Here is a 19,499-nt window from a genome sequence, read left to right as displayed (position 1 = left end):
GATGTGTAGTTGTTCTAGGCATTATTTTATTAACAAGAAATAATTTTCCTTCCATTGCATCACTACTAGTCTACACATTGCCAGCTGTATCTTTAGAAGGCTACTTTCCAGCTTCAGAGAAGATGATATATTTTTAACACAGTAACATTTAAAATGGAAAGTATTTTCTATGTATAGCATTATGCAATTTAAAGTTCAATGCTAAAAAATAGATTCAAGAATTATTTGGCTTCCTACTCTGGTGCTTAAGAAGATTTTTTTTTTAATATATTTATATCTAGATTTCTAGACACTTGATAGACTGTATTTTATTGGTTTAGAGTAAAACAAACATATATTGTGTTTATCTGTATGTTTTTGACACTTACAAATTATTACTAGATACAAATCAAAATAGATATACAGCTGCTTTCTATCTTAACATTGTGATAACTCAGAAGATGACATGGTTCTATATGCTTCAGAAAATTCAACCCAAATGATAACATAGTCTGTGCTTAACCATGGATGTTTATAAAGGTATTTAATTTGTTGTAGAACATGATGAAGAAATATGAATTACAGGAATAATTAACTTGCTGAAAATTATTACATTTAAAAATGGGTACGGGCCCTTTACCTAATAGTTTTGTTAGTTGATCAGAAGTTATAGTTAAGGGCTATTTACACAGTGAATAAAACGCGCTATTCTGTACTGTAGTATATGAAACATATGGTAAATAGAAATTATTTTTGCTTCTAGTTAATCATTTAAGGGAGTATAATGACATACATTTACTTGTAATAGCTAGACAGACAGATATATTCCATTACAAATAATTAAAGGGAGTTCCTCAGCACATAAACCATTTCATCAGCTGTTCTTAAACACCCCACTAGTAGAGATCAGTATTATTAATAGCCAACATTGTTGTTTTTTCACCAAATACTGGAATGTGACAGTGCCCAGCAGCAAATATTAAGCTGAAGTCTTAATTGTACACAGTTGCTTTTACTGTTCTGGTATGCTACAATTGCTAGGACTGCACTGCCTTTTTGAACACAGAACAACACTCTTTCTTGCTTTGAACTTCCCCAATTCAAAATGTTTCTACGTCAATAAAGAAAAGCGAACATGTAATAGTTGTGTTTAAGGCTATTGGAACTTGACAGAACTCTACCCTTATCATGAGTTTAAACACTTTTCTGGTATGCATTATTATATAAACAGAAAAGTACATGCAAAGAATGACTCTCTCTTTAGGGACTAAACATAAATACACCACCACTCTTCTTAATCAACATCTAAAGCAAAAGTGTGGCTCACTTCAGCCAGGTTCAAGATGGGAAGAAGAAACAATACACGATGTGCAGAGAGCACAAAGGTGGCTTAAAACCATTGTAGGGATAAATTGACCCTAACTCTGAACTCAACTGTAAAAAGTATATAAATGTTCATAAATATCAAAATAACCTATTATAACAAATGTTAATAAAAGTAACAGAGGGTCCTGTGGCACCTTTGAGACTAACAGAAGTATTGGGAGCATAAGCTTTCGTGGGTAAGAACCTCACTTCTTCAGATGCAAGTAATGGAAGAAGAAGTGAGGTTCTTACCCACGAAAGCTTATGCTCCCAATACTTCTGTTAGTCTCAAAGGTGCCATAGGACCCTCTGTTGCTTTTTACAGATTCAGACTAACACGGCTACCCCTCTGATACTTGGTTAATCAAAGTACAACTCATCCACAAAAGCTGAATTAGGCCACACAAAAAGCCTACTAATATCACTCAGACTGTGTTAAAAGCTCATTTAGCAAACAAGAAAATATAAGTATCAGCAGGGCCGACTCCAGGGTTTTTGCCACCCCAAGCGGCAGGGGAAAAAAAAAAAGCCGCGATCACGATCGATGGCAGCTCCACCACGCTGCTTTCTTCTTCGGCGGCAAGTCCATCCCTCCGAGAGGGACTAAGGGACCCGCTGCCGAAGACCCCGAGGTGCCGCCCCTACCCCTTGGCCGCCCCAAGCACCTGATTGCTGGGCTGGTGCCAGCCCTGAGTATCAGAGGGGTAGCCGTGTTAGTCTGTATCCACAAAAACAACGAGGAGTCTGGTGGCACCTTAAAGACTAACAGATATATTTGGACATAAGCTTTCGTGGGTTAAAAACCCACTTCTTCAGATGCATGCATGCATCCATGTATCTGAAGAAGTGAGGTTTTTTACCCAGGAAAGCTTATGCCCAAATAAATCTGCTAGTCTTTAAGGTGCCACTGGACTCCTCATTGTATTTGAAGAAAATATAAGTCCAACAATAATAAACCAAAATTGGAGTGTGAAATATTAAGCCTAGTTAGTAAACAAAATAATGAGGGAATGGGCTATTCCACCCACCCTCCCTTTTTGAGTCCTTAAATATAAAAACCTTGTGTAAGGTGACTATATTTCCCGAAGGGAAAACGGGACACTGCACTGGCCCAAGCTGTCTGTCCCGTTACACACACACACACACACACACACACACACACACACACACACACACACACACACACACACACACACACACAGAGCCACTCCTGTGCAGAGCTGTCCGGAGCTGCTCTCACATGTGGACACACACCTCTGATTAAGTTGGCAAGAGCACATGGGACAAATGCCCATTTTTGCCAAAAAACTCAGGACGGCTAGGACAGGGCTTAACAAAGGGACTGTCCCAGCCAAAGTGGGACATAACCTTGGGTGGAAAAATACAGAAAACAGTATGGAGGCTACTAACACAAGCGTCAGCCTTATGACTACCGCCACCACTGTCTCTTGGGATTCTGGGCCTTTGTCAACCTAATCCTGAGATGTCCTGACCAGACCAGGCCACAAAGTGGCACCAGTTGACACTGTCACCTGTACTGCCTCCAACTGAATCCCACACACAACCTGGGATGACATGGGATCAGAGTTTAACAACAGCTCATCTCAACTAATTTCTTCTCTTTTACCCAAAAAGACAATTATTACTATCTTCAATGCCATCTAAAAGACTGTCAAACATGGGGTTTTTTACCCTCTAAAATTCTCTCCAACTAAAAGGAAAAAAATATTGTTAAAATAAAAGTAATAATTTAATACTTTATATTTCAAATGTTTTAATTGTATTTCCTTCTTTTCTTTATCTTTAATAAGAAGTTAAAAGGGTTTTTAATAGCGTATTTGCTATAGTACTAAGCAGGCTAATGTCTCTGTATGCCAAACTCCAGAGACCTTATTTAATGTTAGACAGCAACAAACTTATGTTAATACCTTTAGCCTATATATTATATCTAAATAAAAACAATTCTCTCCACCCCACCCTCTCTGCTACGAGTTCTGTGGCACACCTCTTAGAGACACAGCACAGAATCTTACCCATAATGTGTGTAATATTTTAGAATGCATGGGGTAAAAAATAGCCATCTAAAATTGCAGTATCAAAGTTCTATTCTTTCCTGCAACTTTCTCCTGTCCCTGATTTTAAGGGAGTTGTGGTTTGGAGAAATTTGCTTGCTGTAGGTGTTTCACTGAGACACTTAAAATCTCCCAAATGTAGATCTTCTCAGCAGCAGTAACCCCTTTCTTGAGCCTTCTGGTCAGGCTAGACAGGAGAATGAATGTGCACTGATGTCACAGTTTGTGACAATACTAATACAGGTACTAATAAAAATCTTAGCAGATGGTACTAGGCATGCTCAAAAATTACTTGCAAGCATTTGTAGCTTTATTTGAATATTGTTTCCCAAAATGAAGCAAATCACTGACTCTCAATGGCTATGACCCTTCCATGTTTCAAGTTTCAAACTTATGCCACTTTTTGTTCTACCCTTTAAAAATTAGAAGTGGGTTCTTTTTTCTTCCATTGGAAAAATGTAATTTTTGTTTTCAATCTCCTATAATTAAAACAATAGCGAAGAAGGTTTTGTTCTAACTCTACCTCCTGTTTCTTCCACAGCTTCAACCTCCCCTGCCTGCCAGTGCCCCCTCCCTCATGTTCCCCTCCCTCAGCATGGAATACCAAGAATGCAAAATTTCAGCCCAAAAGTTGAAAGTTTGAAAAACCTCTGACTACAAGAAAATGAGGGCATACATTATTAGTTATTTATATAACACTGAAAATGCTAGGTACATTATAGATATATTGCCAGACAAGTCCCTGTCCCAAAGAGATTTTAGTCTAAACAATATACCACACCAATGTTTGAAAAAGATAATATTTTTTTTAACCTCTTACTCAATTGTCCCTATTATATTCCCATACAGTCTTATTTCACTCTTGGTTATAAACCAGAATTATACATATTTCCTATAATCTCTGGTGGCTTCAGTTTTTAAATCTTTTGTTGATTTCCCCTAACACTTGCACATTTAGCCAATGCTTTTCTCTTTCCTACATTAAAAATTTTAGTTTTAGATTTCCCTTCCCTAGTGAGAGTAACTCCCACCCTCTAGCCTCCCATCGTCCTACAGGCTGCATCACATAATATCATAAGAACAGCCATACTGGGTTAGACCAAAGGTCCATCCAACCCAGTATCCTGTACCCTACGTTCATCCCCAGCACAGAGGCTTTTCCAAATCTACTATGTCCTCAGACAATTGCTGCAGACTTCTTAAAGCCCTGTAAAAGTCCTTAGACTAAAATAAATCTTTCAAAGAGGGTAGAAAGGGGGCAAAGAAGGGAAGCTAAGAGGCTGGTGTCATTGTGGAGGCAGAGCCATGGCTTTTGGGCATATGCTAAATTTGAATTTCATAGGTTTCTAGCAGTTGTTTGTTTTTGGTTTTGTATAACTCCAGTGTTCTTGTAAGGATTTTAATCCCTAAATTACTGGTTTATACCCTCAAACTTTAACCTGATTTTAACAGAAATGTTTTTTTTTGTCTAGGAACAACATTCCAGAAAGTCTAGCAGAACCAGTTAATTTCAAGGCTCATAAGAAAAAAGCACAATCCCAGATCCTCAAAAGTATTTAGGCGCATAACTCCCACTGATTAGAGATCCCTTGAGGAGCTCAGTCATGGGGTTCTAAAACAATATTTTATACCTCTCCAAGGTACTTAGAGCTGTGTCTCTGCAAGGTCTTAAACCAGAGGTGGGCAAACTATGGCCCACAGGCCACATCCAGCCTGCAGGACCCTCCTGCCCGGCCACTGAGCTCCTGCCCTGGGAGGCTAGCCCCAGGTCCCTCCCCTGCTGTTCCCCCTCCCCCGCAGACTCAGTTCGCCCCGCCACTGGCGCAATGCTCTGGGCGGCGGGGCTGCAAGCTCCTGGGGCAGCGCAGCTGCAGAGCCCGGCCTGACCCGGTGCTCTGTGCTGCACGGTGGCATGGCTGGCTCCAGCCGCGCGGCACGGCTGCATGTCCTGCTGCTCTGGGCAGTGTGGCTGTAGCGCTGACAGCCACCGATGCTCCAGGCAGCATGGTAAGGGGGCAGGGAGCGGGGGGGGGGGTTGGATAAAGGGCAGAGGAGTTCGGGGTGGTGGTCAGGGGGCAGGGGTGTGAATAGGGGTCGGGGCAGTCAGAGGATGGGGAATAGGGGGGTTGAATAGAGGCAGGGGTTCCAGGGGCAGTCAGGAAGGAGAGAGGGGGTTGGATGGGGCGGCAGGGGGCAGTCAGGGGCAGGGAGAAGGGGTGGTTGGATGGAGCAAGGGTCCTGGGGGGGCAGTCAGGAAGGAGAGCAGAGGTTGGATGGCAGGTCCGGGGGCTGTCAGGGGACAGGGAACGGGGGGGTTAGATGGGGCAGGAGTCCTGGGGGGGGCCGTCAGGGGACAGGGAGCAGGGGGTGGATGGGGCAGGAGTCCCGGGGGAGGCCATTGGGGGGCAAGAAGCGGGGGTCGGATGGGGCTGGGGTCCAGGCCATGCCTGGCTGTTTGGGGAGGCACAGCCTCCCCTAACTGGCCCTCCATACAATTTTGGAAACAGGATGCAGCCCTCAAGCCAAAAAGTTTGCCCGCCCCTGTCTTAAATAATACACTACAACATGCATTATATAAAAAAGATACACTATTGATTTCATTCATTTACATATGTGTGTTATATCAAAATACTCTGCAGACATGTCAGATTTGGCCATCATAACTGTGGCCAAATATCAAAGTTAATAAACGTATCTGTTTTGGATTTGCGTCTCAAACTACAATTAGAGATGACCAGATGATGGAAGCATACGGCATGCTGTCATTCAGTGTGTTCAGTATAAAAATGAGAGATGCGCGCCAAGATCATTCAGTTCAGAGCAATACCATGCCAACAATTTTACTGATCATTTTCCAGTTTTTTGCTAGTGGAAAATTAATATTTTATTTAAAGATGTGCAACAGACAGTGATGAGATCTAAACAAAGATTCACATACTCTAAGCTAGAAGCCAAACAAAGAGGATTAAATGGCAATTTTGGCTGTGTGTAGTGAGGGTGACTTCTAGGCCATTTCTACAGCAGGAAAGGTCAGGCTAGTCTAAAAATGTGATCAAACAAAGCAAAGAGCCTAATGAAGAGTATGTAACAGATCAACCAGTTAGCGAGAGAACAAAATATTGGTTTATGATTAATTACAAAAATATTTTTAACCAGTTGGCAACTATCTACTGGTACCTCCTCAGCAGACTGGTCCTATTGTAGATACTGGAACTTATAGAGTTGGAGGTGGAAGGCAATTTGAATACAGGACTTTGATGTTTTGACAATTTGTGGTGGTCAAACCTACCAGGATAGGTGAACCACTGAATATCACAGCTCATTCTAGCCCCTATCTCAACCAGGAACTGACCCAGCACTGGGCCTGAGCCCTTTGAAATGATTAGGTAACTGTAATGTGCTAAGTGCTTAATTTGGGATATACATTGAGATCACTCATAAACTAAACCAATCGCAGAATGCAGTGGCTGGTTTACTATGCAGAGATTCTTATCAGGAGCACATTACAATTGTCCATGACCTGCACTCTTTGCAAACAGGCTTCTAGGGGGAATTCAAGGTGTTTGTTGTAAACCTGTAAAACCCTAAATAGTTGTATATTTTATGTATGTAAATAGAGCCCAAAGTGCTCCTCTGCAGCCTCAGAGGTGGGGGAGGAGGGCTTTGCCTGGGGAAAAAAAAGCCTTTTCTCCTTTAAGGATTGCTGCATCCCCTCCCTTTCTCATGGGCTTGAGGAGAGGAGGAGGATGGCACTCTGTGGCTGTTTGGTAGGACAGAAGAGTGCAACATAAGCCTATTTACTCCCACATACTGAGTGGGGAGGTCTTATAAGCCCTTCTGCCTGGTCAAGGGTGCCATTCTGTTCTAGGAAGAAAAGCTTCCCCCTCCTTCCCCTCTTGAAATTAGAGTAGGATCCAGTGTGGCAGCCTTGCTGTGGGTATTATGCTGATCACCTTTATGGGGCTAGGAAGGAATTTTGCCCTCAGTGCCAAACTGGCCTGGGAGGGGTAGGTTTTTTAACCTTCCTCTCAGCAGTGCAGGGAGCCGATGGGGTAGGTTCACTTGTAAAACTCATTTTGGCACAACTGGCAAAACTTGGCAGGTGCCCAGTTCAGGTCGTTCAGTAAGGGGTCTGTTTCCTTGATCAACTGGAATTGGAAGTGGATTCGGAGAAGGTATCCCCTAAAGAAGGTGGGAAATGGGGCAGGGGTCCTAATGTCTGGTACAGTGAGGAGACAACCCCATCTTCTCCACCCTCTTATCCCTTGTACAAGGGGAGGGTGATGGGGAGCCTGAAATGGTGCTGGGACCAATTTATTGGAGTGGGGAGGATGATGGCAGCCATTCAGATTGCAATAGGAGGGATGACCTGCACTGAATGAGTTATTGCCCAATAGTTCTCAGATGTATTGTTTAATAAAGCTGTGCCCTTGCTAAACCACATTTCTGGTGTCTTGTCTTTCTGCCTGCATTGCCCAGGACAACATAGCATAGGTACCTATCGGGGCTTTTATAAACCTAAATAAATATAACTCTGACCTAAAGCCACCACTGCATCTCAGAAATCCGTCCGAAAGTCTGTAACCATGTTAATCAATCCCTTTGAACTGGCCACTGAGTGTTGTTTGACTGGCTACCCAGGAACAATACACATTTGCTGAATCCATGTCTCCACCATCACATCATGTTTGCATGCACTCCAGCTTGCCACATTTTTTTTTTTTTTACTTCAAGTAAAAAAGGCAGGCAGTATCAGCCAGCACTGAAATAAGAGATATAGTTATGCTGCTAAACCATTGAATGCATTTCAATAAAAAAAATTTCTTTACTGGCAAAAAAAAACAAAAACAAAAAAAAACCAAAAGTACACAAGCAACTACAACCCTACCGTACTGTACACAATAAAAACAAAAAGTTATATAATGTATTATCCGAACACTCTTCTTTCTCTCTCATCATAGGTATGATTTAATTGCAGGCATGTCAACTTTGTTGTGAAGGTAACAAAGAACTAGCTTTTTTTAAATTGTTGCTCTCTAATAAATCATTAATTTGTTAATTCCATACCAAACATGCAGTTAATTAATGGATTGAATAACTAAAAAAATTAAGTATAGCTGCAGATCTATCTTCAATGAAATAGGATTGTGGTTCTGAAATTATGTGTCTTTAAAGTTAATAACAAAACACTTAGATTTTATTGGTTACGGGGAGGAGATTTTGTAGTCTGTTCAGAAAGTTTTATTGCTACTTGTAAATTAACTTTCTCCTGAAAATAGATATTAGGTTTATAAATTGGTGTGTGTTATGTAAGGGAGCAATATGTTGTGCCACTTAGAAATATTTAAATATATTTATTTCATACACACACACACACACACACATATATATATTTAAAAACTTATCATTAAGTGCTTGTAAGAGTGACTATTGAAAACAATCAATATAATGTATGTCCAAGGCAGCAAGTATATCAAAAATTAATTTTCAAAGCCTCAAAAATTTCCTCCTAATTACTTTTTAATGAATTTTAAACAAACAATCAAAATCAGGTATTCTCTGCAACTGAAGCGGCATAGCAGAACTGAAAAAAAGCATAATTTACTTACAGTTTTAAGTGGATGTTCTAAGACATTTGTTTACATTCTAAAAGTAGACTGGACTGTGAGTTTATAGGGCTTATTTGTATCATCTTGTTAAAATACAAGTATATTTCAGCTTGCTTCTCTTTAGTTAAGACTAGTACTCACCTACAAAGGTAAGCAGGAACACCAATAGGAGGATGAGAGCACAGATGCATGGAATCAGTATTAGTAGCAAAAGTCGAAGGTATTTGGCAGAAGCCAGCTTCTGAGAGCAACCATCCCCCATATTATCTTCATCTGTTCCTAAGACCTGAAACACAGAAGAGTGCAGTTTTATCATTCTGATGTAACTCAGTAACTCCAATGAGTTTATATTTCAAAACTACTGTTATCTGATACACATAACAGCAGAAATATATGCCATAAATATCTTTAGGTCATGAATGAAAGGTAATATAAAAATTTTAACTGGCCTGTCAACAAATAAGCAGTACACATAAGTTACATGTTTAGCTCATCCTTCAATGTGTCAGACTGCGTCCACCACTAGCATTTCAGAAACTTGTTTGCTGAACTTTTTAAATGGCTAGGCTGAGTGAAAGTCATTGTGTTTTGAGAGACATAAAATACATATGAAATTTTAAACAATAGGGGCTAAATTCTGCCCACCTTACCCAGATGTGTAGAAAGTAGTCCATTTAAAAAACAGTTATTAATGACTGCATAATTGACTTTATCTTTTCAAGGATATATTATTAAGGAATCTGTCAGTCTATTATAAATCCTGTTTTAAATAATAATACTCAGCTCTTAAGCACCATGATGCTTTTTCATCTTCAACACACTTTACAAACTGTAACTTATTTTTCCTCACAGCACATTCTGAAGCTGATAAATATTATTTCCACTTTACAAATGGGGACATGAAGGGCTAGGGAGCTTACGTTGAATTTTCTGAACTCGGTGGAACTACTCAATGTGCATAAAGTTAAACATGTGCAAAAGTCTTTGAAGGATCAAGTTTCAGAATGCATGATGTACACAGAAAAAAGTCCTTATATGCCAGAACTGTATTCAGGCCTATGCTTCAATCTACTAGAAAAATACTGTCCATTTTAAACAGAGACGAAACAAAATTATGAACATATGTTTAACAGGAAGAGTGGATTTGTTGTCATTCAATTTTTGTAAAAGTACATACACAATCCCGGTTTTAAAAAAATTTTAAAGTCTACATTGGTTTTTACTTGAAAGACTCTAGGGTGAACAATATGCATTTGATAAGGTCATAGGATGGTGAAGTTATTAATTTCAGACTGCATCTCCCCTAAATCTGACTTATCAGTTGAGTGACATGAACAATTATCTAAGTTCTTTGTCAGGAAAATCAGTCATACTGAAGTTTGTCCCTTTTGCACTAGATAGAGGGAGATAGTGACAGGATACAAGAGTACAAATACACCCATTACCATGACAGCATCTTACCCCAAACACATGAAAAGGGACTTTGGGAAGCTAAAATCCATAACCTATGGCTGGGATCTTTGCCCACAATATAAATGCCAATGGTTAAGTGTTCTCCCACTGGTAGTTTCTGTTATAAATGTCTTTTTGTGGAGAACAGATTGTCTGACATAAACTGAAGTTTGACTGCTGATTAAGAAACTGTTTCTTAACACAGAGGTCTTACTTATTTACCTCCTTGGCTTAGCCCTCCCTTTTATGGAGGTGGCCGAGAAGATTGTAGATGACAAGTATCTAGAATAGAATTCTTTGGCATCATCCCATCTGTCCGGTCCTAGAATGGCACAAACAATACTAGTGTGCAAGATGGATGCGAGACAACTCTCCATCCAGATAACATAGGAGCTGTCATCTGGTTTTGATACTATTGATTATGAGTTGCGGTTGACCCAACTGTATGGACAGGAGGAAATGACCAGGATTTCATTACTGTGATTCCATTTATTTCTTTTGAACATCATTGGGTAACGTTACTCATCTGCACTGAGAACCCTCCAGTATGGGATCCCACATAGATTTCTTGTGTCACTATTGCGTTCAATGTAAAGATAAAGTAACATTGAAAACTGATATGGCAGCACCATAGCCTGAGCTATTAGCAGTAACTCATGATACCCAAATATGCATTGCTACCTCTTCTTATCACAATTATTCAGTCTCAGCACAGTTGCATTGTCTGGCTCAGGTTGCAGGTCAAGCTACAGATGGAGGAGATATTGCTTTCATGACAAGGAGAGCATTTGAAGCTGTCCACTTTGGGGCCAGGGTACTGCTAGCTTTTGATATGGTTTTCGCGAGTGAGCTGACAGGACTCCCAACTTAGAGGCCACAACAAACTGATTATGGAAACCAATGTTTTATCAGTTGTCAGGAGTACTTTTTTAACCCTCAAAATATTCAGAAGTTGCAATCTTATTTCTCGACTAAGACCAGAACTCAGGCTTTTGTGACCTCTCAGCTAAATTACTGCAATGCACTCTTTAGGTTGTAGCTACTGCACGGTATGTACAAGATTCTTCACCAATGAGAGTCCATGAGCAGAACTTTCTGCCTAACGTTCAGCAAGTGCACTTCAAAGTTAATCATTTCAGTTTTTAGGTCCCAGGCAAAGCCAATTGAAATCATCCTGGTTAATAACCCTTGATGAATACCTATTCTCCATGAACGTATTTAGTTCTTTTTTGAACCCTGTTATAGTTTTGGCCTTCACAATATCATCCCCTGGCAAAGAGGAAATAGTATTCCAATAGTAATAAAATCCTTCACTGCAGGCTATTCCAGGAGATAAAGGACCTTCCCCGTATAGCTGACAATGGTGGGGACTATTGCCCAATCGCTAAAAATAACTGGCAGTCAGTGTAAATGCTGACTCATGGCAGTACCAAATGCTTGGCTTAAGAATAATGGAGATATGATATGAGATACCATAACAAAGTTTTGTAGTCATGTAAAGAACTGAGAAAACAGTCAGCAGTGTAGGACCATCAATTTCCTTTACTAATTTTCAATTTTCTTCCATGTGGGGAAAAGGAGATTTAACATTGGTCCTACATGAGATCTTAATTCTTTATTCTGTGCTGAGTGGCATATAATTGAGAATATGCAGCCACCATAGTAGAGTTGCCTGAAGAGTCATGTAAGGAGAGATCTAAAACATGTTATGACATACCTGTCTCGCCAGTGCAGACAGTGAACTTCCAAAAGCCCTTCACCATGTGTTCCTCAGTCTCTGTGAGAGACATTTTTCAAAGTGCTACTGACATAATTTATGTGAGCCATCTTATGCAAGAATCTGTGTACTAGAGATGTATCACATGAATCAGAAATATTTAAAAGCATGACCAGTAATGGTCAAAATGGTTATAAAGAAGATTTTACATGTTTTGGATTTAATAGTTTTTGTATCAATCTATCTATAGTCAATACATATTTTAGATATTTTCTTTACTACAATTCAGTTGCTAAATGCAACCAAAATAAATCCTAACTATTTCACTGACAATCTACTTTCACAGATGTTAATGTGATATTAAGGAATTATTAGATATAAATTTGCATCCAATGACTGCTCAGGAATGGAATGCTGAATTGTGGAAGAGATGATTTTATAAAAGACCCTTTCGCTAGCATAGTGATAACAGCAAAGCAAATATTTATAAAACAACTAAAAGGACTGTTCTGTTTTTCCTATTGCAGAAGGAGTTCTTATTACTCAAGCAGAAACACTAGACTAACTTAACATTACCATCAGTGAGTCACCAGAAATAAACTCAGCAAATTTGTTTTCTTTCAGTTGAGCATCTTTATGTTTTTTACTCACCCACATCTATAGAAAATGTGAAATAACTAGAGGTTGTTCTGATGGAGGGCCATTCTCTATCACAAATGAGAACTTAAGGGTATTGATTAAAAAGACTGGGCCTTTTCAGCTTGGAAAAGAGACAACTAAGAGGAGATATGAGAGGGCTATAAAATCATGAATGATGTGGAGAAAGTGAATAAGGAAATGTTATTTACTCCTCCACATAACACAAGAACCAGGGGTCACTCAATTAAATTAACAGGCAGCAGGTTTAAAAACAAACAAAAGGAAGTACTTCTTCACACAACACACAGTCAACCTGTGGAACTTATTAGCCGGGGATGGTGTGAAGGCCAAAACTATAACAGGGGTCAAAAAAGAATTAGATAAGTTCATGGAGGATAGGTCCATCAATGGTTATTAGCCAAGATGGTCAAGGATGCAACCCCATGTTCTGGGTATCCCTAACCTCTGACTGCCAAAAGCTGGGAGTGGATGACAGGGGATGGATCACACAATAATTGCATGTTCTATTCATTCCATCTGAAGCACCTGGCATTGGCCACCGTCGGAAGACAAGATACTGAGCTAGATGGAGCATTGGTCTGACCCAGTATGGCTGTTTTTATGTTCTTACGTCCTATAGAGCTAATTATAAAAGCATTCCACTTTCTATATTATAGAATCCCTGATGTCATTCTCTTCCCTGCCACCACCGAAACTTTGGTATGGGCTAGGAATTAGAATCATAGAATCAGAAGGTCAGAAGGAAATACAAGGGTCATCTAGTCTAACCCCATGCCAAGATGCAGGATTTGTTGTGTCTAAACCATCCAAGACAGATGGCTATCCAGCCTCCTTTTGAAAACCTCCAGCAAAAGAGCTTCCACGGCCTACCTAGGCAATCTAGTCAATTCATGCACCAAAGTTTGAGATAGTGTCCTAAAGTAATACTTTTGTCTACTTGATCCTCAAGAATAAATGCCACCCCATCACAACAGGGGAAAGGCAAACCCTGGAGTCCTGAGAGAAGGGGTCAAGGGAGGGGCAAGCTTGACTGCTCAGGGCCTTCCCACTCAGAATACACATGGAGATCCTGTCTTTAGCTAGGTTGAGGGAGGGAAAGAATTGATGGTCTTTCACACCATCCTCCCTTTATTTCTGTATGTGAAGCCTTCAGGGCATAAAGCAGCCATTCTGCTGCCATTGCTGCCTGCTACCCCATCCTTCCTGCCCTATAATGATGTATGATTTGAACTGTGTTTCTAGGCTGCGGTGGGTCTGATCAATAGTTTCTGAGAATCAAGAAGGAATGTTTCCTTCAGGGCAAAATTGACAAGGTGTCCAATGGTTTTCTTCACCTTCCTTGCACCATCCTGGAGGCCTGGCTTTAAATTAATAAGGAGTAAAGATGGGAGATTTAAAAGCTGTACATTTATAAGTGCATTAGTAATTTCTTTTCAATTTGTGGCAAGTGTCCACTGATGTCAAGAGGCTAAAAGATAAACATGAGTAAGAGAGCCAAGAGATAATTATTGGAACATACTGGCCTGTAGAAAGACCTTAACTCTTCATATACTGAGCTACTCTTCATGTTTACCCTCATTCCCCCTTCTGAGAAAAGGGCGAGAAGCCTGGGGGATAGGCCAAATCCTAGCAGTGAGGACAAAGGGGGCTGACCCTGAATCTTCTTATTTGACAGGGAGAGCATTTAACACTACACTGGACCCTAGCTCAGTGATTTAAGCATTGGCCTACTAAACCCAGGGTTGTGAGTTCAATCCTTGTAGCAACCACTTAGGGATCTGGGGCAAAATCAGTACTTGGTCCTGCTAGGGAAGGCAGGGAGCTGGACGCGATGACCTTTTGGAGTCCCTTCCAGCTCTATGAGATAGGTATATCTCAAATAAACACCTGGTGTTTGGTTTGATGTCTCTCCCCTCACTGCAGCTAATAAAGTTGCAGTCTTCCCTTTAAAATTCATCGCCATGTCTATGTTTATTTCTCCAGCATGTCCTGATCAAAGTTATGTTGTTTAACTATTGCTAACCTGGTGGATAGGGTGTTGTAACAAGAATTAGTACTGTAAATGCCTCCTGTAGCATGTGAGTACATAAACTTCCCTGTATAAATAAGACAAATATAGAATCGTAATGACAATACCAGTCATAAAAAGTTGATTCAAGGAGGGTTTATTTCAATTAAGTTATGGGCTCACTGGTAGTCTGAAAACTTAACCTTCATTTTGTGCGGTTATAAAAATCATTTTTCTTCAACATAATCAGTTTCCATACTAAAACAGGTGTCAGCTGTGAATATATAGCATGCTTAAAACATCAAACTGCAGGCTAAAACATTCTCGCCTACTGAACTGCTATTAACTGCTACTTAGCTGAGCTCCATTCTTCCTGTATTGATTGCGATAAAGGAAATAAAACTTGCAATAAGCATGAGCTAATTTTAATTCACTACAAGAAAAACCTAGTCTGATGATAGCCAAAACACTCCTTTAATCCCCACTGTACACAGCGCAGCTGGCTCTCTCAAGTGGGAGAGGCTCATTCTGTCCCATTCTGTTACTTTGCCTGCTTCTGGTCTCAGCCAGCTGTGGACCAAATGTGAGGGACAATGCACAAGAAAGATACAGAATGGGGGACACCAAAAAATCAAAATGCCGTGGGGGTCATTCCTTCAGTTGAAATATTTTTCCTGTAACCTCAGTTTCAAAATTCTTTATTTCTGATGTAAATAATTTTCAACAAATTTGTTTGTCACAGAGGTAACTTTGGGACTATGATGAGTGACATTTGAGAGGTACAGTGTTCACTATGTGTTAGAGCAGGAGTGGGCAAAATCCGGCCCACCAGCCCTTTTAATCTGGCCCTCAAGCTCCCACTGGGGAATGGGGTCTGGGGCTTGCCCCACTCTGGCCTCCAGCCAGGGAGCAGGATCGGGGGCTGCGCCACGCTGGTCCTGGAAGCAGCAGCATGGCCCTGCTCCGGTGCTCCAGCCAGGGAGCAGGATCGGGGGCTGCTCCACGGGTTAGAACATATGTTCGACTTCGCCATCAATTTTCCATGCTTTGTCACTTCAAGATTACATTACTGCAATGTACACTACATGGGACTACACCCAGGGCTGGATTAAGACCTTTAGAGGCCTTAAACCCTGAAAAGATTATGGTGCCCCCCCATATGTAATTCAAAATGAAAACAATACTATACTGTAAAATAAAATTTTATTTTTCGAAATGACACAAAACTTACATGTATGCTAAAATTAAAATAGCTTCTTTCTAGATTTTCTGATTGCAAAATTCTGAATAAGTTCATTGAAGCTGACTCGACAAGCATGTCCGCTTACATACACAATAGGGAAAGTGAATCAAGTCTGTCCTGACACATTGCTGTTCTCGGAGGGTTTTTTATTCTTTTCAGCTGAGAAAAAGAGCGTCCTGCGGAGCAGTTAGTAATCATCAATGTTAAAAAAATACGTAGTGCGATCTCTACATTTGGAAATACACATTGTATTCCGTCTTTCAATATTGTGTCATGAAGATCAATGTGACTGAATTTCATTTTTCCTGTTTCATTAAACTTTGTGTGCATATAACAGTGGAACTGCCTTACTTCTCCACAGAGATTAATGTTCAAGTCAACAGGGTATGAGTCAACTAGCTGAATATTGTTCGTCAGATAAGTCCATATCGTTTACAAAAGAAAATCTACTTGATACTTCTTTGTACACTTCACCTCTCCTCTTCATATGAGCTTCAAGTGTATCAATTATAGCATAGTAAGTAGATATGCGAAATTTGTCTCTAGGATTCAATGCTGTTTCTGTTGCACTGTATCATTTGCTTGTTTTTTCCTGATTCACTTGCGGGACTGGGCTTCTTTGTAGTTCATATCAGGCAAGATATCTTTTGATACGTCTTCAAATCTTTCGAAATCATTGCTCAAAGTGTGTAAGTGGTCTGCTGTAACAGTTTATCTTTGGAGAGTAAAAAGAAATTTTGAAACTACTAAGGGTGTGGGTGTGCACACGCACATAACTGTCTTATAATAAAGACTAGTACTGGATTCATAAGAGGAGAAAGAAAGGGAATCATATTATAATTATAATTTCCACTTAGTATTTAGAGGCTTCCTACAGAAAATCCAGTCTCTCGCAAAAATATGAATTCATGATCTGTGAAAATATTTTAAGTCAGATAGAGGAGTTCTGTAGCACATAATTGTTAAGTAAGTTTACTTACCTCCCCTCTCTGTAAGTTACCAATAGAATAATGAATATTAATCAAGACGTGGACGGGATGTGCATTTGACAATCTGAAAAGGTCTGTTGTCTGTGGAGGAAGCAACTGACAATGAAGAATATAAAATAAAAATATACGAGGAGTCAGCCAGAGTAAAAGATCATCTGGTCGCAGTAATAAGCAATGGCCGAGCATGCATCCCAGTTCAAGAAAGGAGAAAGCAAATCACCAAAGAAAGACTTGAAAGACTTACACAGAAATCAGTGCACAGACAGTAGTGGAGAAAGATCGAATGCTTTCATGATTGAAGATTAATAAACTCATGGCTTATAGAAAGATACCTCAAAAAAAAGATAGAGAGCCTCATGATGAGTGCACAAGAGCAGTTCTTCAGGCTTAACTACTGTTGACACACAATTGACCAACAGAATTGTTCCCCAAACTGCAGAATGTGTTCTGAAAAGGAAGAGATGGTGGAGCATGTGCTGAGCGACTACAGGAGCCTGGCTGAGAGAGAATATATGAACAGAAACAATGAGGGCACCAAGTGTCTGAATTGGAGCCTCTGTGGGAAATATGGATTTAAACAAACCATACAGTATTATGACCTCAGAATTGTAAGTGCTATAGAGAATGAAGAGGCTAAGATTTTATGGGATCTGGCAACTGTCACAGACTGAATGGTGCAGGCAAATGGGCCGGACATGGTTGTAGAAAGGAAGACAAACAAGACTATGTTAATTGATATTGCCATACCAGCAGACAGAAACATCAAAAAGAAACAAGAAGAGAAAATAGTGAAGTATGAAGAACTTTGCCATGAAGTGGAATGGCTGTGGAAAACTAGAAAAAAGACCATCCCTATGGGTGTGAAAGAGCAGCTCAAGAACACATTAGGTGTCAAGCCATCACGATCAGTGACTTGCAGAAAACAGCGTTCTTAGTCACCGTGAGAATTTTAAGACAAGTTAAAGGAGAATTTGAGCACCTAAAATGCTGGAATTCTGCAGAGGGTTTAACAAAATTCCTGACTACCCAAATCTTTGGAGTCCATTTGTGGTCAGGATTTATTGGTGACTCAAGGGAATAAATTTTAAACAGTAGTTTTCCCCTTTTTATGCTTAAAGATCTTGTGTGTTCTGAGGATTAAAAAGGGAAAAAATCTCCATGATGTAATACTGAGAGATAACAAAGATTTGGCCAGATAAATATATGGATGGGAGACCTCCAAGGAAAAAAAGAAAAGAGGAGCCTGTAGAATATTTTTATGCACCAGATTATAGCTACTATTTTATCTCTTTGAACTTCTTCCAATATTTCTTATTAGCGGGGCTTGAAAAATCCACTCACCCCATCACCAGCAGAGTGGGAAGGTTTCCCTGAAGAACGTGGGAGTCTAAGTCATCCATTAATGCAGAAATTATGCCATTTTAAAAAAACTACCTACGCCTCATGGTTGCAAAGATAAGCTTTCAAATGAGAACTGATTGTAAACTATTGCCCTGTCTTCCTGAATCTGGAGAGACAGGTCCAGTACCTTACCAGTTGTCCATACTTCTGCCTAGTAGATGCAGAGTAACATTAACAAGACTTTAGTCAGCTTCACTAATACTATTCAAAATTATGTAGGCAGCAGTGAAACTGTCAAGATTCACGTCACTTTTCTGCTTCTGCTCCTTGGGAATTTGATGAGCAGAGGCAAGTAGTAGAGCTATTAACACAAGAAAACAGAGTCTGGAGGCAAAAAGAAGTAGCAGAGATTTCTTAACACGCCCTTGCAGCAGCCAAGAGACTCCAGGCAAGAGACAGATTAGCATAGACCCTCCTCCATTTTGTGCAGCTAGGACAATTTGAAGGGAAAGAAGAGACAGCAAGTTTTCCTCTGCCCTTAGGATTACATCTTTAAACATATTAGAAACCAACCAGCTTGTGACCTTGCACCCCATAAGGCTTCATGGGAATATGCTTATGAATGTATATATGATATAACTGGAATATGTTTTTTGCTACATATGCCATGTAACATATTTATGTAAAGGTTATGATCTACTGAATATATTCATCCTATTTCTATGCACGTGTCATTGTTGTATTCAAAATTATGAATATTGGCTGTGTATTTGCTTGATTTCTAAGTAGCCTTCAGCTTTTTGAGAAAGGAATGTGCAACTTAAGTGCCCAATCAAGAAACACTTAAAGGACAATGAATCCTGGAAGGCTCCAATCCACATAAGAAGTCTACCTGAGGACGTTCAGGGTAGCATGTAAACAATGGCTGTTGCCTGTAAAAACTGAGTCATACATGGACATGTGACTTGCCCATGTGACTCCAAAACTCCATCTTCTTTCTCCACCCACAAGAGAAAGTCTATTTAAACTCCTGGAAGACCCCTTCATTTTGTCTTCAGCTGGCT

The 19,499-nt window shown here is 40.0% G+C and overlaps 1 protein-coding gene across 33 annotated transcripts in view; it reads right to left on the bottom strand.

Annotated features, from left to right (window-relative positions):
* The window catches only part of CORIN (corin, serine peptidase), a 286,238-nt gene that overhangs the window by 243,080 nt on the left and 23,659 nt on the right, over positions 1 to 19,499 (bottom strand). For 28 of the 33 annotated variants that reach the window (XR_010601891.1, XR_010601892.1, XR_010601894.1 and 25 more), the window contains one exon: positions 9,167 to 9,311. Coding sequence is in view for 29 of the 33 variants with exons in the window: in XM_065598102.1 (XP_065454174.1) it covers positions 9,167 to 9,311 (145 nt within the window). In the remaining 4 variants the exon portion in view is untranslated. The remainder of the gene's footprint in view (positions 1 to 9,166; positions 9,312 to 19,499) is intronic. The other 5 variants (XM_065598108.1, XM_065598106.1, XM_065598109.1 and 2 more) reach the window with 1 other exon arrangement.

Source organism: Chrysemys picta, chromosome 5 (assembly GCF_011386835.1).
Source record: "Chrysemys picta bellii isolate R12L10 chromosome 5, ASM1138683v2, whole genome shotgun sequence".
Classification (NCBI taxonomy): domain Eukaryota; kingdom Metazoa; phylum Chordata; order Testudines; family Emydidae; genus Chrysemys; species Chrysemys picta.
This window is presented reverse-complemented; position numbering and strand designations above follow the sequence as displayed.